General features: G+C 55.3%; 1 protein-coding gene across 2 annotated transcripts in view; it reads right to left on the bottom strand.

Annotated features, from left to right (window-relative positions):
• Positions 1 to 2,633: 2,633 nt before the first annotated feature.
• Positions 2,634 to 24,087, bottom strand: part of LOC112974370 (dual specificity mitogen-activated protein kinase kinase 3) — a 39,659-nt gene continuing 18,205 nt past the window's right edge. For both annotated transcript variants that reach the window (XM_026083256.1, XM_026083257.1), the window contains exons 2-13: positions 18,961 to 18,993; positions 18,280 to 18,340; positions 16,322 to 16,370; positions 12,493 to 12,606; positions 11,800 to 11,919; positions 11,261 to 11,377; positions 10,969 to 11,020; positions 9,986 to 10,113; positions 9,235 to 9,312; positions 6,867 to 7,006; positions 6,036 to 6,081; positions 2,634 to 5,599 (exon numbers count right to left, since the gene is read on the bottom strand). In XM_026083256.1, the coding sequence (XP_025939041.1) occupies positions 5,516 to 5,599; positions 6,036 to 6,081; positions 6,867 to 7,006; positions 9,235 to 9,312; positions 9,986 to 10,113; positions 10,969 to 11,020; positions 11,261 to 11,377; positions 11,800 to 11,919; positions 12,493 to 12,606; positions 16,322 to 16,370; positions 18,280 to 18,340; positions 18,961 to 18,993 (1,022 nt within the window). In that variant the 3' untranslated portion in view covers positions 2,634 to 5,515. The remainder of the gene's footprint in view (positions 5,600 to 6,035; positions 6,082 to 6,866; positions 7,007 to 9,234; positions 9,313 to 9,985; positions 10,114 to 10,968; positions 11,021 to 11,260; positions 11,378 to 11,799; positions 11,920 to 12,492; positions 12,607 to 16,321; positions 16,371 to 18,279; positions 18,341 to 18,960; positions 18,994 to 24,087) is intronic.

Here is a 24,087-nt window from a genome sequence, read left to right as displayed (position 1 = left end):
CCCAACCCAGGGGAGCCGAGCAGCTCCTCTTCGCAGCCGCTGCATCGCCTCTCGGCTTGCATTTTAGGTGATTTTTTTTTGTGAAACCCGCCGCTTGCAGCCCCGGGATGTAAATGGAGCGCGAAAGCTGCGCCGCCTCGCCGGCCCCCTTCCCACGCACCCGCAGCGCTTGCCGCCGCTCCCGGCGCCTGCTCCAGCTCCGCTCGGCATTTCAAGAGAGGTTACGGCAGTGCGTGCAGAGCCGCGAAGCTGCCGGAGCCGCGGGGCCGGCAAGCGCCAGCCGCGACGGTGTTGAGCCCCATTGCGGGGGCGCGAGGGGCGAAGCCGCCTTCGCCGGGGGCTCGTTTGAGCTCAGCAGTGCGGAGGCACGTCGGGAGCCGGCACGGGGCTGGTCCCGGGCGAGATGCCGTTCAGGGAGGTTTGGACRCCCCTCGCACAAACCTGTGGCCTCCACGAACTCCCTAATTTGTGCTATCCAGCTCGAAGGTGCCCGCAGGCCACCTGAACCAGGGCGAAAAAAAAGCCCTAGATATAACTTCAGCCACCTTCAAAAAAAGAAAAATTAGGCAAAATAAATAACCTGCTGCCCCAGAAAACTGGCTGCATCACCCACCCACCCCCCACCCCACCCCAGCTAATGCTATTAGCCAGCCTTCCTCCTCCTCCTCCTCCTCCTCTGCAAAGTGCTCCTCAGGAACGACAGGAGCTGCATCCCATTGGCTCCCGGCAGCCAGCAAGGCCCAGTGCGACCAGTGCAACACCCACAGCCATACTGGGGGGAGCACGTGGAAATGTATAGAAACTGCACTCCCTGCTCGGGACAGGGCAGCGAAGGCTGCCGGCTCCGGAATTTGGCTGGGCTGAGCCACCGCAGCCCGCCTGGTCCTGTCGTCCTGGCCCCGAATTGGGTGCACTGAGTTTTCCCTTCTCTGCAGTGAGGGCCGTAGCCTCTAGCACAGCCTGTTTACGCGTCGGCGCTCTGCCCCGCGGGAAGCAATCGGTCACAAATAACCTTGTTTTGCCTGCCTTTGAGACAAATGAGAGAGGAAAAAAAGAAAAAGAAAAAACTTTCCCCTAATAAGGAAGCTCAAAGTGATGAATTTTCTGCCTCTCCCGAAGTTCTTTCCTCAGAGGCACTGCTGCATTTTTAATGCGTCTTGATGGAGCTATTAAGCTGGTAATTGAAACGGCGAGTCCTGCGCCGCCGGCCGGCCCGCAGCCCACGCTCCGGGGTGGTCGCAGCTCGGCGCCGCCGGCCCGGGGCTCCTCCAGCGCGCGGCTCCCAGCGCCCGCACAGCCCCATCCTGCCTGGCACACCGAGGGTGTTAGGGAACATATCCGGAGAGTCCAACGGTTTCCCCCCCCCCATCGCCCTGCGGGGAGGGGTGAAACAGCCTCCCCCCGGCTAAGCCTTCGGCTCCGCCACCGGCGCCCGGTGCCAGGCCTCTGCCCTGTCCCCTAATCCCGGCCGCCCGCGCCGAGCCGAGACCCTGCCACCGAACGGTGCTGCCGCAGGACATCCTCCATACCCCCCCCCCCGGCGGAGCACGGCTGGGAGGGCAGGACGCCTGGGCCCCTTTTGGCGCAGCAGGGATTTGGGGAGGGGGCCGTGAGCCCACCGCACTGGGGACGGGGACGGCGATGTCCCTGCGGCTTGGCCAGGCCCAGCCCTGCGGGAAGGCCCCGAGCGCGCGGGCAGGCGCTGGCCGATGCCTCCATCTCGTGGCAGCCGCCGCCGCGGCACAGAKCCGCCGCCRCCGCCRCCACCGCTGCTCCCCTTGCTCCCCCTTTCCGGAGCGGGGCTCCCCGCCACGGGATGAGCTGGCCGCCCGTCCTGGCCGGGCCGCACACGAGTTGCTGCAGCGTCAAYGGAAGCGCCTCGCTGCGGAGAGCCGGCACATGAATTTTGGGGGCTCCCGCTTTCCACCGCCCTCCCCGTGCCCCAGGGTGCGTCACCCGCGCTGCCCCGTCGCGGGGCCGTGGGCTYGGCCGGGAGCCCCGGAGAAGGCGCGCGGAGGTGCAGGGGGAAGCGGGCGACGGCTCCCGGCCCCTCGCGCCAGCCCCGGGGGGCACCGGGTCCAGGGCCACCCTGCAGCTGCCCAAAGCCAAACGGCAGCGATGCTGCGCCCCATCCTGCTGTGGTTTCGTCCCCGTGAGCCTCGGCCACCCGCCCGCGGGACAGCCCTCCGGTGGGGTGCACACGGCGGAGGAAGGAGCAGCRCTGCCCTGATGGGAATTCTGCTGCCCAAATTCTCCGGGATGGGCAGGAAGAGCTGCTCCGACCCGAAACGAACACGAAGGCTCTGGGCAGRGCAATCCCACATCTGCCCTCTCCCCCATCAGCTCCGCAGCGCGGCACGGAGACACCGGTACGTGAGACCTGGAAGCCACCTCAGCCCCAGGAGGAGATGGGCAGGGACTGGTCTGCCCAGCTCCTCGGGAGCCGCAGGTGAGACGCAACCCTGTCCCCACGCTGCCGGGGACGTCGCAGATGCAGGACGAGGGGACGCCACGCCGGTGCCAGGGCCACGGCACCTACCCATCTCTGGTACTGTGGTAGCTGCTGGCCCAGAGAGGACCTTGGACAACCCATCACTGACGTTCAAACAACAAAAGAGGCAACAAGAAGCTCATCCGAGGACTAATTTTATTGAAAACAACGACAGGGTATAATGGGTACAGACCGTTCTCAAAAATACAAGCTAGAGGGGCTTTCTATCCAACTCGAAATCCTCTTCCACCTCAAAGCCAGCCTGGTTCCTACCCATTCTTCAGTTCCCCCCTGCAATTTGTGGAAGGAGAGCGACCAAACTGAACCAGAACAAGAAAGAGTCAGACGGGAAGAAGGGCAGATAAGACCCGGGCCAAACGAAGCTGTGCAGAGCTGGTGATGCTCTGGTGAAGAGGCTAACCCAACGGCTGAGCTTGGCTTCGCTGACAGGGTCCCAAGCCCACCCCAGCTGCATCTCCCAGTAACCAAAAGGGGAGATGTTCCTTTTCCCTAAAACACAGGAGCCAGGACTTTCTCCAGGAGGTGAAATGCAGCCAAAAAAAAAAAAAAAAAGGCAAAAAAAATCACCATTCCCCAAAGCATCAAAAAAAAAAGGGGGGGGGATGAGATAAGGGAGCAGGGAATGGGGTCACAACAAGGAGCTGGGGAAAAACAAAAGCTCCACATGAAACCAAAACCAATCCAAAGTAACCAGCTAGGATAAAAAAATACAACTGTACATCTCGGCTGCGAAGCTGTCATCCCAAGCCTGGTAACGGTGCGCGTGGTCTCGGAGAGCGTCGGGTGGTTTGCAGCGGGACCAAGGAGCCAGAAGTCGAGAACATCAATCGCTTTCTCACTTTACATTAAGGGGTGGTGGGATAAGGGCAGCCCGAGGCGGAGCAGGGCTTGGCCACCTCAGCCTGCGCTGTTTTTCTCAGGGCTTGTCTGCGCAGGGAAATGGATCCGACCAGTTACTTGGGAAAACGCTCTGCTGCGTGATTCCCCGGCACGGGTGATATTAAGGACTGAAAACGCCTGGTCCTGAACAAGCTTCCCCTGGGAGCAGCTTGCAGGAACAGGCTGCGAAAAACAGCAGTTGTAGCCTCGATCCCAGGCAGACAGGTCCTCAGCTCAGCTTCATACCGGGGCACTGCAAGAGCAGGGGGCCACGAATTTAGGGGGACTTTGCTCCTCGCTGGGTGCAGTACCCTGAACCCTGGAAATGCACCCTGAAATCCACACCTCCGGGGCATGAATTTCAGGAAAAAATGGGGTTTTGTTTTTGTTTTTTTTAAAGATTCCGTTAAAAAATAGATGTACTTCTTAAAAAAAAAAAGTCTTAGGCCAGGGTATCTTCTAGCGACCCCTTCCCCCACCTCCCCAAATTTAGCCAGAAAATTGCTAGCCATTTCGCCAAATTTGCTGGCTGCATATACATTCACACATTCATCATTGATTTAAAAATATATATAATATATATATGCGCACACACATACACACACACAAATATATATTAGAAAAGAACAAAATCCCTCTGAAAACTCAATCTATTAATAAAAAAAAAAAAACCCAAAATCCACAGCTGGTGCGTTTATCCTGTGATCATATACAGTAGAAGACAGAAATCCCTTTCGCTCCCGTAACTCCTTGTCGAGCGCTCAGGCTGGGAGAGCAGGGAAACACATCAGGTTTTCACAGTGGATTTGTTAGCGGAGAAGGAACCGCTCCTCCCTCCTCCCACGCAGAAGGGCTTTAATTTATAGCAAGTTAGATTAAAACTAGGAGACATGTTACAAAGTCCATTATATATAGACATAAAATGTACAACTGTCAGCAGCCCCTGTGCAAGTCGTTGGGTTTTCGATGTCGGCTGACCCGCGGCAGGCGGCCGAGGAGCTCGAAGGCAGCTTGGGACGCCCCAGGTACCAACGTGGCCTCCGAAGGAGCGCGCGGCACAGTGCGAGGTCTTACGGGAGCCCCGGGCGGGAAGGCAGATGGAGCAACCTCCTCTCCGGAGCGGGAGCCGGGGAAGGCGGAGGCAGGGACCGCCGCCGGCGTTTGACGCCCGCTATCCGGACCGGCAGCAGGCTGCAGCGCAGACGCATCCCCCCAGCCCGGGCTGGGGGAGAGAGGCAGCACCGGGGGCTCCCTTCCCTCCCCGCCACCGTGCGCCCGCGCGGCGAAGGGGGCTCTGTGCTTTGGATGAGGTGCTGTGGGCAAGCGCGGGGGGAGCGCGGGTTGAGGCTTACAGCGAGCTGGGCTCATTTTAAAATGCTGCTTTTTCCCCCCCCCCCAAGCGACTGGCGCATTGACTCAGTGAGGGGGGCGGGAGGGGGGCACCAGGCCTGCTGCTGCCTGGAAGAGTCCTAAGAGGTCGCGCCAGGCCTGAAGCGGACAGGGCTGCGCCCAGGCAGCCCCAGGGCCCCCTAAAGATCTCTCTAGGATCCCGGTGGCGGAGAGCTGGGCACGAAGGAAAGGAAAACGAGACCAAACTTGGTGGGATGAGGCTTTCGGGCTCCCTGGCCCCATGCAAGCAGGGGAGATGGGAAGGGGAAGGGAGTGGGAAGGCACAGGAAGAATTGCTCCCTCGGCCTTCCCCAGGCAGCAAAGGGGAATAAACACAGAAATTCCCTGGGCCGTGCACCAGGCCGCTGGGGAAGGGAGAGGCCCTGTCGCGCCCTTTGCCCGGGCCCAGCCTCTTGGCCTCGGCTCAGCTACCGCGGGCACGGGCCTCTCCCCGCGCCGCTCACGGCACACGCCTGGCACCGGCCGGGGAACTCCTGAGCCTTCGGTCTCCGCGGCTYAGTCGGGTACGTGTCAGCTTCAAAAGGCTCGTCCTGGGGGATTTCGTTGGGGGCAAAGAGAAAAGAAACTGCRAGGCCGGACGGGCCCAGTGATGCCAGCGGGTTGGGGAAATGCGATTTGTGCAAACCACCACTAACACGAGTCCTCGTTCGCTCTTCKGCAGGGAAGTCGGGGTGCTGGATGGAGGGGACCGTACGCAGCCGCGAGGTCTGAGAGTTAAGAGTCCTCCCCGAGGATCTCTGTCACGAAGGAGGCCATGTCAGTCTCTTTGGTGTCGTGCAAGGTAAAGAAAGGATGTTCCTGCCAACAAGAACCGAGATAACATCAGCTCGTGCCCAAGGAAAAACGAGCACAAGAGCAGTCCCTGGGGGATCCCAAAGCTCCCATAGACGCCATCCTTTAGGTCAAAGGTTAACGCTTTCACGTTTGGCGTTTCTAGGTTTAACCCCAGCTGGATGTCCCACCTGGGCAGCTGTACTACCATCACTTGAGGCTGTTAGTCTAAACCCACCAGGTGCAGGTGGCAAAGGGAGAAAACACCTAGAAGCCCCAACCCCCCTGACCTTACAGCATCCCTCCAGCCTGGACGTGCTATGTCCACCCCGCTATGCACCTCCAAGGCTGAGGAGTCACCCCCATCTCCTGTTGTCTCATTTGTAGGGCTACCGGATCATTCATTACACTTTTAAAACATGTTGGAAGACTAAAATACCAGAGGAAATGGCTCCGCACTTACCATAAGTTCTAAATAGTTCATTCGCTCAGCAGGGTTCTTCCTTAAGCTGGAAGAGAAAAATGGGAAAAATGGGCTGTGGGTTCTTTTTTTGCTGTACATGGTCTATCACAACCCCTTTCTCCTGGGCAGCACCCATTCCTCTACCCCCTTGGCCATGCAGGTTTGAACCACAGGACCCTGCAAAACAGCCAGGCAGGTAACTGGAAAAGGCCGACTTGCAGAATTTCGCCACGAAGAGCGCAAGGCAAGCAGCCTGCGGGCTGCAGGCTGCCGTTCGTCACCTTGTTCTTCCCCACAGAGCAGCACAAAGGGGAAGGAGAAGAGATGGTTTCCCACCACTCGGGAGGGTGGGCAGACTCTCGGGGCTCGTGCGAGACTCAGCTCGGTGGGCTCACCTCTGTCTAGCCGCTCAAAGCAAGCGGCACAGAGGCGGCAGAGCTACACCCCAAAGGCAGCAGCTCGCCAGCTCCTGCACAGTCCCCACAAAGCCACAAATCAGCTTTTACCCAGAGGCACCCAGACACTGCGAGGGGTTTGTTCTTGTTTCATTGCCACTTTGCCAGAAACCACCAAAATTTCAGCAGCATYAACAGCAAAAGGGGAAGAGAAACCTCTTCGCTTTCCAACCAGCTTGAATGAGTCAGGCTGAGAGCAAAACCAGTCTGGGCAGCACTTCCTGCTGTGGCCAAATGCCATCCTCGGGATGCGGAGGTAGGGAGAAACAGGCTCCGAAATGACAAACCCAGTGCCACGCTTTACTCTAACCTCTATGGATCAGGACTCCTGTCCAGCCAGGCTGGGAGAAGCAGCCAGTCCCTGCTGGAGACTCACCACTGTGCCGTGAAGTCCACAAACTCCTTGGAGAAGCGATCAGCAGGCAGCTGGGGCGAAGGCTCCTCCACCACTTGCTTGAGCTGCTGGAAGGGGGTCCCCCAGGACTCGTATGGGAAGCGAAGAATGGCCAGTTCGATCTGAGGAAGAAGACAGGCTGAAGACCAGGCCTCATCCCCACACAGCCTGCCCACCTCAGCGTCTGAAGCAAACTTGGATTCAAAATGAAAAGCCTCTTTCCTCACAAACCATTTTCGATTTGGGTCAGACCTTTTTTTTATTTTTTAATAAATAAAAAGACCCAGAGGCTAAAAATACTTCCTTCTGAGGTCTGCTCAAATTAACACACTTACAGAAAGCAGCCAAAGATACAGAAAGTGGGGATTATTTAAAAAGAGAGTAACAGCACACACACCATTTCTGCACTAGCTTCCAAAGTGCTCTGCTCACCATAAACTGGCCTCTGGGCTTCAGACTAGTATTGCATGACCTAGACACAAAAAAATCCACAAAGCCAAGAAAAAACAAATGCTACAACATCACTTAGACTTTGCCAAGCCACCTCGGCCGAGTGCTTTGTACCAGGCACCTTTGCTCCATCACCCATCCAAGCAGAGCACAGCCCATTACAGGTCTTGGGCAGCCTCCTCACACCAAGGGCCCACTCCTGCCTCGACACACACGGCAAGACCTCCAGACCTGCCTAGCAGGGTGAGACGGGACCAAGGAATGAGAAATCTGAAAGGATGCTGGGCAGAGCAGAGGTCCCTGCCTGCACCTGGCTCAGATCTGAGGAACTGCCTGGGGAACTCATTCCTGCTGCTGGAAAACTGAATGAAACCACCTTCCCGGAAAGGCCTGGATTAGCCCTGCACCTCTCTGGCCCTAAAAAACAGCTGGTTTGAAATCAGTCAAACCCCTTCAGAAATAAAAAACAGGAAGCCAGCCCAGAAGGAAGACATTAGAGGGAATCGCACAGGTCGGGGCTCCATTCAGCTGCAGGCTGGCAGACTTTCAGCAAGGTCCCCTCTCCAATCCAGCTTTGAAAAGGTTCAGGGGTTTCGCCATTCACACAGTCTCCCATCCCACAGCTTCCTGCATCTCAGGAGGAAAGCCAGAGCCTGATTACATTTCCAGCCTGCTTCATGGCCAGCCAACCAGCTTAGCTCTGCTCCGCACTGGCACGTGGACACCAACAGGAAGAGGGGTTTGGCTTTGGCGTTGTGGACAAGACTGGCTGGGGAAGAGGGAACATTTGCCCAGAGATCTGTGTAGCACACACAAAAACAGGGATGCAAAGCCCAAAACTAAGGTCACTGCTAAGAGGGCACAGGAAAAATTCCTGAAAATAATCTACCCACACAGAGGGAGTCTCCTGGAAAGCAAGAGAACCATTCCCAAACGGCATCTCCTTCGAGCCAACAACTGGGATTTCCTTTGTCCTCTGGCGCCAAAAGATTTCAGCTGCTTTCTGTAAGATCCGTTTCTTGTAGGAGGTAGATAAATTGTCCTGAGCAGCTGCAATTTTGGAACTGAAAGTATTTCCCCTTCCTGTTGGCTGCTGTAAGCTACCTCACAGGCAGCACTGCTGCAAACCATGTACGCTACCCTGAGCTGAAGCAGGGGAGACCAGCTCATCCCGATACTCCTAGGACACCTTGCTAATGTGGGAGGGTTGTGCATACAGGAAGGCTGTGACACAGCCACAGCAAACCCTGCTTCTTGGAACCAGCTCCACTGACTGCCTCTCCAGCCGGCGCCTAAGGAAACCGCAAAGCAAAGTCTTAAAGGTGGTTTTAAAAGYTGGACTCTTGAACGCCCAAGTGGCCCTACTGTCATGCAGATATTGACCCCTGGCAGGGTGCAGGCCAGGCCATCATAGTTCAGAGCTAACAGGAGGCATTCGGAACCGCATCCCGCACAGTGCACTCTGGGAAACCCAAGCAGAGAGGTGCATGGCGACCATGCTGGGGTAACAGGCCTTTAGGTAGGCCTCAGGATCCAGCAGGAGCACACGAGAGAGAAGAGGAGGAAAGAGAAGGGGCAGGCAGATGGGTTATCTCCAGTCAAGCTAACCAGTGAACTCAGCAAGAGCCACAGCAGCGGTGGCAACACCTGGCTGTGCACACCGGCTCGCAGCTCTCTGCCCAGGGTAAGGTATCCCTGGATGCACAGAGCAGCACCACAGCACTGTGTCTTGGGTAATTTGGCTCATGCCCTAAGTAACAAGCTCAGAATTTGGCCCATTTGGTGCACAACCACCTGGGGTGAAGCTATCAGATGCCTCTGAGCATGGCAGGGTTAAAGCCCAGCCAGCAAAGACCCTGTCCCACCCCCAGGAATGCCGGGTGCAGCCCTCCTACATTACCATTGTGATCCCGAGACTCCAGACGTCCGACTTCACGTTGTAGCCCTTCTGGTTCAGCTCAGGGTTTATCCTCTCCGGCTGTAACAGCAAAATGAAAGATACTACAGCTCTATCTTGTTTTCCCAGAGCAAACCACACAGAGCAAATCTCTGGCTACAAAACCCAGGCTGGGTGGATTCTCCTGGCTCATGTTCAGGCACAGACCTTCCCAAGAGGGCAGGGTTTGAGGTTACATCTACAAGCACTGATGAAGGCCACATTTTGCTCCACATAACCCACATGAACTCTCCTCCAGCTCCCAAGCAAGACTTGTACAATCCATGTAGCATGACCCCCAGGGGTGTAATTTACCCCCCAGAGATGCCATGGATGGCAATGGGAAATTCAAAGCAACTTGAGAGGAAGAAACAAACTTTAAAATGATTCTGCCAAGAGAAGCCTCAGCATCTTCTAGCCAACTGGGAGCAGCCCTTTCAACCACCACAAACAGCTAGCCAGCCCTCTAGCCTTCTGCAAATGGAAGGTGATGAAGGAAGAGACTGCCATAGGATTAATGCAAACAGTAGGGCTTAGAGGGAGTCTAATCCCATCCTTAGAGGACTCTGCTGAGTCAGGATGCCAGAGCATGCTGCAGTGGTTTCTATCTCAGGACAGAGGTGAATCAGGACTGATTTCTAAGGGACAGCCTCTTCAAGTCAAGGCTGAAGGGAGCTGAAGGACGTCAAGTTAGATTCCACATGAGCACACTTACAGCCATGTATGGTTTGCAGCCAGCATCCATGGTCTTTGCCACAGAGTCCACCAAGTAACCGCTGATTCCAAAGTCACACATTTTCACATGTCCCTCCTTGTTGATAAGCACATTGGAAGGTTTCACATCTAAGAGAGAAAACATGAGGGAGCAGATCAAGTCTTCTGCTGAGGTACCACAGAGCTACTACAGGAGCAGAGCCTGTGAAAATACTCCCTGCTGGCCTGAGAGAGGATTAGGAGGGCCTTAAAACAAGGGAAAAGAGGCAAAACCCCACCATTCCTTTGTTTCAATAAAGGCTGTTCACCAGAACACTAAAACCAGGCCCTCAGGGTAGAAGAGGCCTCCTCTCTAACAAAGCAGGTCAAAAGGCCCTTATGTGGCTGAAATAAGATGCTGAGGAGTTAATGCCCAYCTCCTTAGGAGAGACTTATGTGCACAACACAGCCTTAACTGCTCAACTCCCATTGAGTTCTTGGGACAGCTCATGTCTCAATCATCACAATCTGTCCAGAGGGTATACAAGAAACTACACCAGGATGAAGAACAGGACCTGRGCATTAAGATTCCCATCCTTGATTTGCAAGGTCTCTTTCAGACCACACCTTACTAAAACTACCCAGGCAGGAAAGTTAGGGGATTTTGTCCACAAGAGCCACCTGCAGTTCATCTCTCTACTCAGAGAGAGAGAGCCAGAGACACCCATAACAATTCAGACAGYGACAAAATCAGTCCTAATGTTCAACCCTTCCTCTGTAAAGGAGGAAAAGAACAGCATCATGCAAGTAGACACATGAAGGGTACMTCTCTGGGTCAGGCCTTGGGCATTCAGGTCTGTCCACCACGGTCCCAAATTCCCTTAGATACCACTGTAGGCATCTCAGAGGCACACACTCCACATATTTTGCGGAAAGGACTCTTTGCATAACCTGTTTCAAGGCTAGAACTCCAGCCACATCATGCTAATCCCATCCACTACGTACCTCTATGGATCACAGACAGTTTGCTGTGCAGATGCTCCAGCGCTCGTATAATCTGGTGATAAAAAGAGCGAAAGAGTCAGTCACACATAGCATTAACCTTTCACTGCAAACACACTGCCCATTTCCAAACGCTGTGTCCTGCATAAAGACCTCCGAAGGGCTGCAGTCAGCAAACCCGACTCTGAGAGCAAAATGTAACCTTACGGTGCCAAGTTACACACAAGGGGTGTTATGAATCACCACAAGACTCAGGGGATGCACAAAACTACATGTGAACCCGAGAGGTACTCACAGACACGGCCATTTTCCCCAAGATGTCTTCAGGGATGGTTTTCTTCTTCTCTAGCACCTTCTTGTAGAATTTATCTAGGGAGGTGTCCATGAGCTCCATGCAGATCCACACATCGCCCTGCAGACAGAGAAAAGCCATTGATGGGGGAGAGGGGATGYCCCGGCACCCCAGGAGCTGAAGGGAGCGGTGTGGACAGATGCTGCCCCTTTCACACTGGGCAACCTGAAGTCCCCGTTGTGCAACCACTGCTGGCCTCATGCCAGCACRCAGGCACTGCACTGAACAGAGATGGACATGGCTGTTTAGGTATCACCAAAACYACTATGGAAGTGAGGAAAGGACCTCAATCCCCTGGGTAGCGTGGGAGCTGAACGCTGCCTGAAGGAGGCAAGCTAATGACTTTAAATCATGGCAGCACCTCAAATAGCCCAGCTTGGCTGAAGAAAGCAGAGGCGGTTTGAGATAAATTTGCACCTCCAGTAAAATCACACACACCCAAGCTGCTGCACAGCCCGCTAGCTCTCACACTATCTCACTACCTCTCGGAAGAGGGCTCCGTAGAAGGTGACAGTGTAGAAGCAGTCAACTGTCCTCATGGAGATGTCCAAGTCCATCAATAACCTCTTCTGCTCCTGAGTGTTCACAGTCGCTCGAATTCTCTGGGACAAAAAAAAAAAAAAAAAAAAATTGGGGGAGAGGAAAAAAAAGATGTTTTTTGATGTAGGTGGAATAACACCATAATCTATGGAGGGAGACACCCTCACTCTGATTCAAAGGACCTGTGGTTTTGAGTCCCAGGCAAGCATTTTGCACTTATTTTGCAGGGAGCACTCCAGGGAGATGCCCGATCTCCTCTTTCAGACAGCACCCTAACAAATTACAAAAACCTTGGCAAACTCTGCAGCAGATGTGGGATCAGGCCAGCAGCCTGAATGGGCACTTTGACATCCAAACTCTGCTCTGTCTAACTGGGTGTGGGCACCGAGCCTGGATTTCAGCGCCTGCTTATCRAGAGCAGCAGTGCCCAGACGATATCAGCACGGAGTCTGCCCACACCCTCGCAAGAGCCAAGCCACACCAGGCTGCGCAGGGACACCAGAGACTGCCAAGCCAAGACAAGCCTCCCTCATCTCCATGTCCTCATCTCGCTATGACCGTTCAGCAGAGCCTCTCTGCTCCCTTGGAGCCTCCTGTTGCAATTCCCAGCCCCCTCAGCAACAAGTGGTCCTCACCTTCACAGCCATGATGGTGCCGCTCTGAGCATGCCGGACTTTCTCCACCACGCCGTAGGCCCCACGGCCCAGCTCTGAAATAGTCACCAAGTCATCAGCCTCCACCTCGAAGTTCTTTAGGGAGAGAGACAAAAATCAGACAGGCGCCCGCTCATCGCCAAAGACATCAGCAGAGGTTCGATACTAGCACCTCACCAACGCAGAGCACTTCCAAATGACAGGACCCCAGCAGCTCTTATATGTAGGGGAGGCATCACACTTAGAAGAGAAGATGAATATATTTTTTGCTCTGTATCTGCTGAACCAGAGCCCAAACCCTCTCACTCTACTCACCAGGGCTCATTTAATTTCCCCTCTGCAGCTGGAGATCAGGAGTTTTATCCTTTACATCAGGGCACACTGCCACTGCAAAGGGCACCAAAGGTTGGTGCCTCTTCCCYTGTTCGGGATTGCCGACACGAGGGTATTTCTGGGGTTGCTGAAGCAACTTGCAGGATTTTATCAGCTCCTCTGCCAACACAGGCGGCAATCGAGAGCCTCTGCCACTTCCCATTCCAAATCCCCATGCTCAGCTGGGGTTCCCTCGCCCTCCCCTCACCGGGCCCTGGGTGATCGTCGGTCACAAATAACACCTAGGTGTCTAATAACACCTCGGCTTACACAAAACCTCTCTTAGATGGGATGGTGCACACAGCAACACATTGACTCAGCTCCTAATATCAGGGAGCTCAAACGAATTCTGCCTGCTTTCGACACTTTCTCCCACCATCAGAAATCAGCCAACAGGGTAAAATGTGAGCTAGCGCTGAGGAAGGAGCTTAGGCAAATGCAATTACATAAGCCTCGTTTCAAGCAGAAAAAAATCCCCAGTGCTCAGACAACCTGAGCGCCCCATGCAGCAGGGAGCGAGCAAGTTTCTGTGCAACCCAACAACAAGTTTCCCTAAACAAGAGTTAGCCTGTAATTGTCTGCTCCGCTGGGCAGGGCACAAACTGTTTGAGTGAGACATGGGCTATTTTTGGACTCTGCGTTCATTGCTCTTAATAAGTTACAGGCCTTCTTTTAGCCAGGCAGGGCTTTATCCAGCTTCTATTTTTCCTCTGGTCTCAGGGAACAAAAATAATACCAGGATGCCAAATTGACCCAGTAGCCACAAAGGCGGCGAGGGTGGGAAAAGCATGTATCGCACAGCGTCGGAAACAATGCCTCCAAGTTACGCCCAGAGCGGAGCGGAAACAGCGTTTCATGTGAAGAAGCAAAGCTGGGAGATGTGGCTGCCGGGCTGCTGGCCAGCAAGTCCCCCTGCACGCTGGCCGCGGGGACACGCAGCGGCCGGGAGCGACCAGCTCCGCCGGACGTTCCAGCCAGCCCCAGCTCCATTTATTCAAACCAGATGTGTCTGGCAGGCGGCCGAGGCCGGGATCAAGAGAGGTCTGTGCTTGAGCTCAGCGGTAAGATATGCGCTGCCTAGCGCAGGGAGGTGCCAGCCCCTTTCCGGGCAGGATGGTGGATCCGGTAAGGAGGAGAGTGGGGCTAAGGGGAACGCATGCAACCCCACAGCTCGCTGCCCTGGGCAGCTGGCAGAGGTGCAGTGCAGGCTCGAAGCTCCCACGGGGGCCTCCGGGAAGGATCTGGTGGTGCTTTTCAGGACACATGTTCTGCAACTGTTCCAGATTATTGTRTTTTCTTTTTTCCTGGCATTTACCCTAAGGTTTCCCCAGAAGCTGGCAGTTCCCAGCACTCTCCAGGAACCCTGCCCAGCAACAGAGGCGATGCACCGACCGGATCGGCACTGTTCCTTCCCTGCATCGCTCACCCCATGGCCTGGGGGGGTTGAGCCAATAATGGGGATGCAGAACATTGCCTGCAAGGATTTAAGGGATCCAAGGTCATCATCCGTCCCCATGGCCCAAAGCTGGACTTATGCCCAAGCCCTCTTCCTCCATCCCACATTGTGTCGCTCCAAACACCTGGATCAGGCAGCTCCTGCAACCACCAGAGCAGGCAGAGCCCAGCTGGTGTTTATCAGAGAAGGGATGTTCCCAGCCAGCCACTTTCCTTGATATCATTTTATCACGAACAAGCAGCAGTAAATGCTCAGTCGCATCTTGTACCCTTAACGGTGGGCAACTCTGTCAGGGGAACCACTCGGATAAACGTACCACAGGGAAGGCAGCGAGTCCAGAGAGCTTCTCCCAAGCTCCAGCGCTCTCCCTTTGCACACACCACTGCCCAGGCTGCTGCACAGCGCGTCTCGCCCGAGCTATTAATACACACGACACAATGGCCAGAAAACACAGGCAGCGGCATTGCTTTCTGGAGCCAGCCAAAGCTTCCTCTCCTCTCCCCTCCCTTCCCTCCTATCTCTCCCCTGGCCCTAAAACCTTGCTCCGAGGACTAGGGGCCCAGGTCTCATCAGCTGAGCCACCTGCCCAGCCTGGAAAGTAAGCAGCTAGATATAGGGCTGATCCAATGCACAGGATGGTATTTTTAGCGCACTTGCAATCAGCCTTCTGCAGCCCCAGGAGAGCCCGTAACAAGAGAATGAAATAAAAGAGAGGCAGTGGCTATTTCTAGCAGTGTTTTTCATCAGGTCAGTAGGAATAGCTTTGGAGAGCCAGAAAGCAGCTTTGTGCCCAGCTTCTCTTTGGACACCAACAGTAAAACAGCCCTGGAGATCAGCAGGACAAGAGGGACTTTGTTTGCAGCAGCCGGAGAGCACAGTGAGGTCATGCTGATTTAGTGCGGATGGACTGGATCTTTCCATTCAGACTGAGGTCATGGGCAGGGCTGCTCAGGGAGCTTTGTGACCTCTCGCTATGGACAAAATTGCACACTGCTTGCACACTGCCTCCTAGGCCAGACCTCGGCACCACCTGCCTGCCAGCCATCACCTGCAGGGACTGCCTCCAGCCAGGAGAGACCAGCCAGCGAGTGCACGGGCTCACGGATGAGCCYGTCTTGCAGCTGGGGTGCTCTGCAGTCACACACGCCCGTCTGAGCCTCCATCCCAGACACCAAAGCCTGCACCTCACCCACAATCCCKACTGCCAAGAACCACAGCCTAGACAGCGGCAGCTCAGGAGACCCAAGGTCTCCCTGTACAACTTGTGCACCTTAAAGGTACTGATATAAGGAAGCAGAGATGAAATACAGCATGCAGTGAGCACCTGAAGAGCAGCAGGCCACGTCAATCCACGCTGCCTGGGGTGCTGGGATTCCCCAGCACCGTGGTCATGCCTGCCAGTGCTTTGGGCACACCATGGACAAGCTGGGCCTTGGGGCCACCAGCAACTCRCAGGCAGAATGAGGCTTTGCAAACCTGGTGTGCTGGCCCCTCTGCCACTACCTTCACCGCTGCTTCTGGTAACCTGGTCCCTGCTGTGGGGCAGACACTGGGAGCCAAGGACTTCCCAGCAGGGAATTTCCACCTTCGTGACAGAAGGAACAGGATAATCCCCTGAACAGAACTGGTCATAGGGTTTTCCACTTCACCCAAAACTCAGGAATCAATTTATGAATTCCTCCCACCCAGCAAGCTTAGCTCTGCCCTTCAGGATCTGTCTCAACTAGTCACTGCTCTAAATACTAGCACAGAGGCCCAGTGTTCAACRGAGAAAAGGTCTTGCTGAGGGACATCTCATCCCTTCAAAGACCCCTCCCTGAGGTGCACAAGGAGGGCACTGTCCTTCTCATGGGTGTTCAAGTGTGCTTTGAAATATCAACATCTGATTTTACAAGTTGACATGACAGTACTATACATGAAACTTGCCATAAAAGCAGCAAGCAAGATTGGAAGCAAGCAAAAAGAAACCACACTGACACGTACTTTATCTCCAATGGTAATGAATGTTCTGGAGTCCAAGTTCCTCGGGGGTCTGCAAGAAAAGAGAGAGAGAGAAAGAGTCAGCAGAAAGCATAGCTTTGTTATCCTTCTTCTTAGCCAAAACCAGGTTTCACGTTCCTTCAAGCACTTTCAGCCACTGCTTTCCACGGTGCCTCATCATCATGCGTTCAAATCAGCCCCCTCCAAACACTCACAAAAGCTTTAATTGTGCAAGTAATACCTCAGTCCACACCCACAAAGCATTTGCTGAATGCAGCCAGCAAGAACCCAAAAGAGTCAGTTAGATCAGGCATGGATCAAATCAACACGCTAAGAAACCACCTCTGTTCAGGAGGTGAGCCCAAGGAACCGAGATTGATCAGATGAGGTGTTTCTGCAGCAGAGCAGCTCAGCTGTCATGTTTTGACAGGCAGGTGTTGTAACAGTACAGCCACATAGCTTGAAACACACGCCCAGAGAACAACAGGTAATTCCTCAAGCGTGAGTCATTTGTGTACACTTGAAAGCCTGTTGTAGTCAGCCTGGCATGCAGAGAAGCCTAGCATTTTACAGTGTCACACGACACCAGGCAGGTGAAAGTCTTCCTTTATGGCTTTTTCCTCATTGCTGGCCACTTCCCATTACTTGCAGCATGGTACTTTTATAGCTGACATTAGCTTTTTGTCTCTTGTGCCTTGCTTCTATGCTCTCCCCATCTCCTGTGACCTTGCAAGAGTGGGAATTGCCCAATTTGTTTGGCCTTCTAATTCCCATTAGAGCAATAAGGCAACCTCCAGCTTCAAGGAAGTACTCAGTCTCACAGTGAAAGCCTTGAACTGTGCAAATATTTGTATTATATCTTGGAAAGTTCAGAGAAAAGAAATTGTGGATGCTTGGCACCAGCCTTCTCAGAAGTGCTCTGGGCATGCAAGCGCCCAGCAAACTCAGGCGTGACACTTTCTCCASGGGAAATTCAAACACTGATAGGAGCAAAGAGAGACACAGCCGCAGGGGGAAGGAGGCGGCTGTTGCACGCAGGGCTTGGAGTGTGCACGCTATACTGCATAGTCCTAATGGGGGAGTGGTCCTCCCCYGGGGGATCTGTCCTATCTGGGTTTTTAGGTAGTGATAATTCCCCTTTGGGGATTTCACTGCTCTCCTGGAGCTGGGATGGTCTCTGGAGAGGGTTTCTGGAGCAAACAAGGATCAGTGGTGGGAACACAGCCCAAGGTGTTTTGGAAGATCACATGGAAGAAGAATTTTAGTTGTCTGCTCTTTGTCAAACTGAGTGCTGCTATACTTCATTCTCCCCTACAGCACAACAAGCGTCAGATGCATGAAACAAACAGGGCAGAGAAATTCCAGTGCCCTGAGATACAGCTGGGCACTGGCCCCTGGCACCAAGTAGTATGTGGCAGAGCACCACAAGATGTTCTGTGTCGTCCTCACGCCAAGGCAGGAAGCTGTGAGTGATGCACAGGTCACAGGGAGGATGTCATGACRCAAAGGACATCTTGCCAACCCTCATCCTCCTACACCTGCCTCAGTCCAGCTGCCACCATCTCTTCTCTTCCCCTGCACTAAAAACCTTCACCTCTTCTGTCCCAGAGAAGGAAGRCACATTGCCCTCTTCACCAAGCCTTTGTCCCTTGGCATCAGCAGAGCTGTGGAAGGAAGACAGAAGAAAGTCTCCCAGCAAGGCCTTTGCCCTTCAGCTATTTTAAGTCAAAGAGGCACCTCCCAGAGAGGCACACACTGGGTACGTGTGTGCATGCAATTGTGCAAGCGTGTGTAATTCCCTGTCATCACCTGCAAGCCATAACTTAAGGAAAAGAGAACACCCTAACTATGCTGATTTTGTAAAGTCTACATGGGCCTTCCCCCTTCYTCCCCATCAGCCAGCTCTGAATCCAGGTGCTCTGGAGAACCGCAGGTTGGTTTCAAGCAGCGGAGACACTTACGTTGTGTTGGCAACAGGCTGCTTGATGGTGAAACATGATATCCGTTTCTTCTTGCTCTTTACTAGAAGAGAAGATACACATGCGAGCGACAGACATTTTTACTTCTTTCAAGCATCCTCTCGCCACAGCTACCAGCTGGCCAGGCCCAGCAACACTGCAGCCCAGCTCCATCCAAACTCAATGGAACTGCTCTTCTGCAAACTCCCTCCTCCCATAGCAATGGCCCTGTCCTTCTGCCCCGTCTACAGAGCTGTAGGAGCTGGAGCTGTTCCAGAGCCCAAATGAGCTTGGATCCAGTAAAAATTCCTCCTGGCACAGACCTAGCACTAAAACTCCAGTGAGGGGAGTTAGGGCCTGAACCTCTTGCATTGCATAGCTACATCAAGGCTACATGACCAGGCCACTGCGCTCACACCCATTGCCCAGTGTCAGAAGCAACAGTCAGAAGCGCAAGTGGGTCTCAACACCCCTGTTGAGCACTTGCCCTCAGAAATGCCCAGAAGTGCATTGATGGGGACCATTTTCCAAGTCCCTTAGCCAAGCACTGCCTTGCAATGCTCCTCAGCCAACCCAGCACTGCTCTTAACCCCCCGTGGCCACTAACAGTCTCTCCTGGTTTTGATTTTTAATTGCTGATGTTTAGGAAATGGGTTAAAACCACTATTTTTGCTGAGCACTAACCTGGTTTGTGTGGCTCCAAGGATCCTTTGGAATCTGAAAGAGATGGAAGAGAGACACTGGGTCAGTTTTCATGCTCCAGACAAGCTGGGTACAAATCAGATCCCTTACAGTCCCACATACGGTCTGAGAAAAACAGTTCTGGATGTGTATTCTGCGGGGAGAAAAAGGCAGGGCTCCAAAGGAGTGCAGCCCCAGCAGACTGGGTCCATCCCAGTTTGTCCGACCACAAGAGGTCCCCATGCCATTAGCGATACACAGGGCTCCAGAAAATGCTCCGCTTTCCCTAACTCCTCCTTTCCCCACAAGATCCCAGGCTCCCATCCAGGCCTTCTTGGGAAGAGACAGACACATTTTTCAGTGCCTTAACAATCCCACAGCTCCCAGTTCCCCAGTGCACGTTCAGGCGCCGTCAGGGATATACCACGCCGCCACACAGGGCTGAGCCGATCCGGTGTGCAGCACCGCTATGCAGAGCCCTGGGGCTCTTTGCACCCTCCAACACATCTCCTTGCAGGCCTGCGGGGAGCGGGGCATTGCAGCAGCGAGGAGGGGGGCCGGCCGGCCTCGGGTCGCAACGGCCGCCTGCATGGATCAGCTCTGCTCCACTCCGGCGGGAGGGCAATTGCTACCRGGCCTCAAACAAAACCAAGGAGCAACTCCCATCGCGAGAGAGGGCACCCCACAAAGGGAAACCAGTATGAAAACAGATGGTCCTATAGGAGCTGAATATCGAAGAGACTCTAGAGAATCAGCTGAAAAAACAGGACTGGTTTGCATAGGCTGAGACCATCGAGACGAGGCACAACCCCATCAGGAGAGATTAGCAAGAGGATGCTGTCTTCCTCCTCCTCCCCGGGCACCAGCTCCAAACACCAGCAAGATGTAACATAACCTTTTACAGAAGAAGGAGATCAGGCAGGCCAAACACTTGACGACAAAACCACAAGGACAAGAGATAACCGGCAAAGGGGTCCAACAGGCAGGAAACACGCAGCCATGACCTGCACCGGGTCCAGAATCAGTTCCCTCCTGTGCCACAGCCCTCGGGCTGCTACCCCAAACACACAGGGCAAATAAACCTCCCTGCAGATCACAAGGCACTGGGATGCTGGGGGTCCTGCATCCACAGCAAGGCAGAGGGGAACAAGAGTTGCATGCTAGCAGGTCCTGGTGCGCATCTGCGCCAGGATCCAAAAAGCTGGTTGTTCTCGAGGGAATGCAGATAGCATGAGTAACCACGCTCCAGCGGCAGCCCTCAAAGCTTGCTCTGGGACAGCTACTGAAACCATGATCACACCTCAGCCAAGCTCCTCGAGTCTCTTGTGGGTTGTGTATTTTCTGCTAGGAGGGAATTGGGAGCGATCCAGCTTAACTGCGTGTGATCTTCCCCAACAGGAGGCCTGGATGGAGGCTGAAATGAGATACAGCTGCCGAGACAGCCAAAGCCCTGCTTTGCTACCCCAATCCCTCCGGACAGGGATAGGGGGGCAGCTGCGGTTTGCAGCTAAAGGCACTCCTGGCCACCTTGACCTGGAAGACGCACTATAAAGCAAGAGCTGCAAGGTGAGCTCCAAGCACACGGCTGGGAGCTGGGGAGTTCCCRGCTCCACGCGGCCTTGGACAGGCTCCCGGTGAATTAGAAACGGCTCCTACCTGTCCGGCTCCCAGGGACACCCATGTGGACAAAGTTCAGCGCTCTGAACACTGCTGGGAAAGAGAGGGAGAGAGGAGGCGCCTGGATTTCAGCGGGCAGGAGGGGAGACGCAGCACATCGGCTCTGCATGTGCCCGGCAGGAGAAGTCCTGCAGCACCCGCGAGAGGCCTCCCCGGGGCTGGCTCAGGCAGACGATATCGCACAGCGCGTCCCCGGCACAAGCGGTTCCTGGGCCTGTCCCCAGCCAATTCCAGAGGCCTCGGCTAAGACGGGCGCCTGAAACCCACTTTTCCAGTCCCGTCCTCCCCCAAATGCAAACYTCGCTAAGACTGCGAGGGAAAACTGATCTGCAAGTTACTGCTGAGCCACTGGASAGGCCGTGCTGGATTCAAACCGCTGGCACAGCCACCAGTGAGCTTCAGACCGGCACTGTTGTCACCCTATGCTATGAACAAAGCATTGCAGCAGGGAGGAAGTTTTGTCCAGGGCCCACGGATCAGAGGTGCCGCTGGATCGCGGAGGCTGCGCCTTGGCTCCTGCGGTGCTCCTGTCTCCTGCTCTGGGAGCCCAACACAGCTACTCCCCTGCAGCGTTCGAGGTGATCCTTTGAGCCTTGCTCTGGGGGAAGCACCTCCACACCTCTGTTCCTGACAGGCCTCTGCTCCAGGGAACGCCCAGCTTTGGCTAGAGGGTCTCCAGTAGTCACTCCCCACCTTGGGACACGCTGCTGACGTTATTAACCCCCGGCCAGAGGCACTGAAGCACAGGACGGTGCTCTCCATCCCATCTCAGACACCGTCCTGTCTCACCGAAGGTCTGCAGGCGACCTCGGTCAGCTGTGTTCCTTGGCCACGCAGCTCTCACCCACACCGCTCTCCTGCCCCAAGATCCCAATCGCAAGACAAGCGGCATTCCTCCCTGCTGAGAGAATTAGGACTGATCCATCAGTGTTCCCACATTATCCGTCTCATTTCCGGCATCGGAGCCAGCCTGTGTGCTCTGGTACCAGCACAGTTCCCGCGAGCTACGCGATGCAGCTTGAACTTCCATCTCAATGAAGTCACCGCTGCTTTGGCCCAGAGCACCCTAACCCCCAGGCGGCCAGTGCCTGAGCTCACAGATCAGCCYCAGCAGCTAGCGAGCTGCTCCGCTCCAAGCTGAACCAGCTTGGCAGGAAAACATCTCCGGAGACTTGACCATGTCACGGCAGCCAGGGCTTCTAGTTCATGAGCCAGCAACGTTTCCCCTTCCAATCCCTGATCCAAGCAGAGCTGAGCAAAGGAAGCTATAAATAGCCCAATGTACTCACTGATGAGACTTTGCAAAATACCTGGTTGAGCAAACACAAAACGGAGCCAAATGAAGGATGTCATTCGCAGGTTCAGAAACGCTTTTCCCTTCCAGCATCCAGGTACGCTCTACTGGATGCAGGGGACCTGCTACAGAGCCTGGAAGCTGGGGTTCCCGAGTCCTAGTGCGCGCAGACACGCCAGCGAGCTCATCCCGAGCACACGCTCCCGTTCCCCCCCGGTGAGCGATCTAGCGCTGGGCTGAATGGGAGCCTTTCACTGCACGTTCCCCCCTCCGTGACCTGCTCCGAGATGCAGCCGGCGGTTTGCATGCAGCACCGCCGGGACGCTGCCCAGCTAAATCGCCCCCAAGCCAAACCCCGGCCTCGGCCACAGCTCAGCCCGCACGGACACACGGCCAGGCCACAGCGAGCTCCCTCCGCCTCCGCGCGGACGCCGAGCGCGGGGTCGGGGCCACGGCCCTGCTGGGATCAGCCGATACACCTCGTGGCCCGGACAGGATTTGCAAAACGCCCCCGGTGCTCCACTTGCAGGAGAGGGCAGGCGGCCGCTTCCTCCTCGCGTCACTCCGGCCAGGCGCCACGGGACCCGACAGAGCCCGGGACGTTCGTCCGCCCTCACCTTCCGCCTCGGAGAGGGAGGCTGCTTCTGGACACGTGGCTACAAGCCAGACCTTTACAGGAGGCCCCGAAACGCCCCCCCATCCCTGCTGGTATTTTGCTTAATCCGTTTGCTCTCCCTTTCCGCAATTACCATAGTAACCCGGAGCAGCGAGCACAATGCTCCTTCTGTGCAGCCGGCAGCCACGGTYGGTGGCGCGCGGTGACTCATGCGGCGGGAGCAGGGTCCACACGCTCCTCGGGCCAGGCATCGCAGCGGCCGCAGCGGCAGCCCTTCTTTAGGCCGGCCTGCAAGAGTCAGAGCCGCGCGTGCTCGCGGGCCGGGGAGCAACGCGGCGCCTTGTTCAGCACGGCCCACGCTCGCAGGCAGCGCTTGCGGGAGTATTTGCAAGCGCGGGTTGAAGGGTCGGCAGGGGACGGGGAGATTCCCGGTCACAGAGTGCCTGTACCATACAGATGAGTCATTTCGCTTCGCTGCGCATCAGTGATCATCCATAAGTCAGAACTATTCCCAGAGCTCAGCCACAGGGCACTTATACACCGCCCTAGCAAGGGCCCTGTGCATCAGCCAGCTTCCCCGACAGTCCCAAATCACTGCCTTCCACTCCCCGGACAAAGTCACACCGTGCCAGGGGGTTGAGGTCAGCAGCGATCCCCTTCCCACCCTCCGTCACACCTAGCCCCAAAAAGCATTTCCTGGCTCCAGCCTGAAAAAGCACTGATAAAACCAGAGGTGCTCTGCCCTCCCCTCCTAGGCTCTGGCTGGACCACTCATGCCGATGGAAAACCCAGCTCAGCCCATGCTTCCAGAGCAGAAAATCACATGGTTTTCCCCACGGGATGCTGTCCCCGTGGATGTGGCAGCCAAGGTAGGAATTTTATGCGCCCATTACTCTCTCCCAAAACTTGCCACGGCCCCAGCTCTGTGCGGTTTCCAGCATCCTGCGGGCCGACCCGAATTTCCTGCCGCGCTCCCAATCTCTCAGGAAGCAACTGCAGCAGTTTGCTGCTGCTTGCAGCCAGCGAGGCAGAGGTGGAGCAGGCAGGCGCCACTTCCTCTTGAACACAACCCGGAAAAAAAGAGACAAGCGGTCCTGCCCTAAAGCTCTGCACCCTCCCTGCAGCTGCTCCAGGCGGGAATACCCACGACACGAGCTCGGAGCGCAGCACAGCTTCCCCGCTACTGCCCAGCTCAGTTATCGCCCCCCGCAAAGCACCCCAAAGGAAAAAAGGAAGGGGGGAGAGGAAAGGCAGTGGGATAGAAAGGATAAGACTTTGCATTCAAGCCCTTCCATGCTGAGCAGGTCCCAGCGCAGCGGTGGTTTCTAGCCCCATAGGTGGCTGCTCTCAGCTCCTTATCACCTGTAAAGCCTCGTTATCGTCTCTCCCACATGGCTGGGATCCCCGTGTGGTCTGGGCATGAAGAACTGCTAGAACTAGAAGAATGGTTTATGTCACCTGGAAAACCTGGAGACTCTCCAGTTTCCCGGGGCACCGGGCTCCTGAAAGGGAGGTGGCAGCTAGCACAGAGCYGGCGCTTCCA

The sequence above is a fragment of the Apteryx rowi genome, unplaced genomic scaffold (assembly GCF_003343035.1).
Source record: "Apteryx rowi isolate R43461 unplaced genomic scaffold, aptRow1 scaffold_6, whole genome shotgun sequence".
Lineage (NCBI taxonomy): Eukaryota > Metazoa > Chordata > Aves > Apterygiformes > Apterygidae > Apteryx > Apteryx rowi.
The sequence above is the reverse complement of the archived record's forward strand: the minus strand, read 5'-3'. Positions and strand labels throughout refer to the sequence as shown.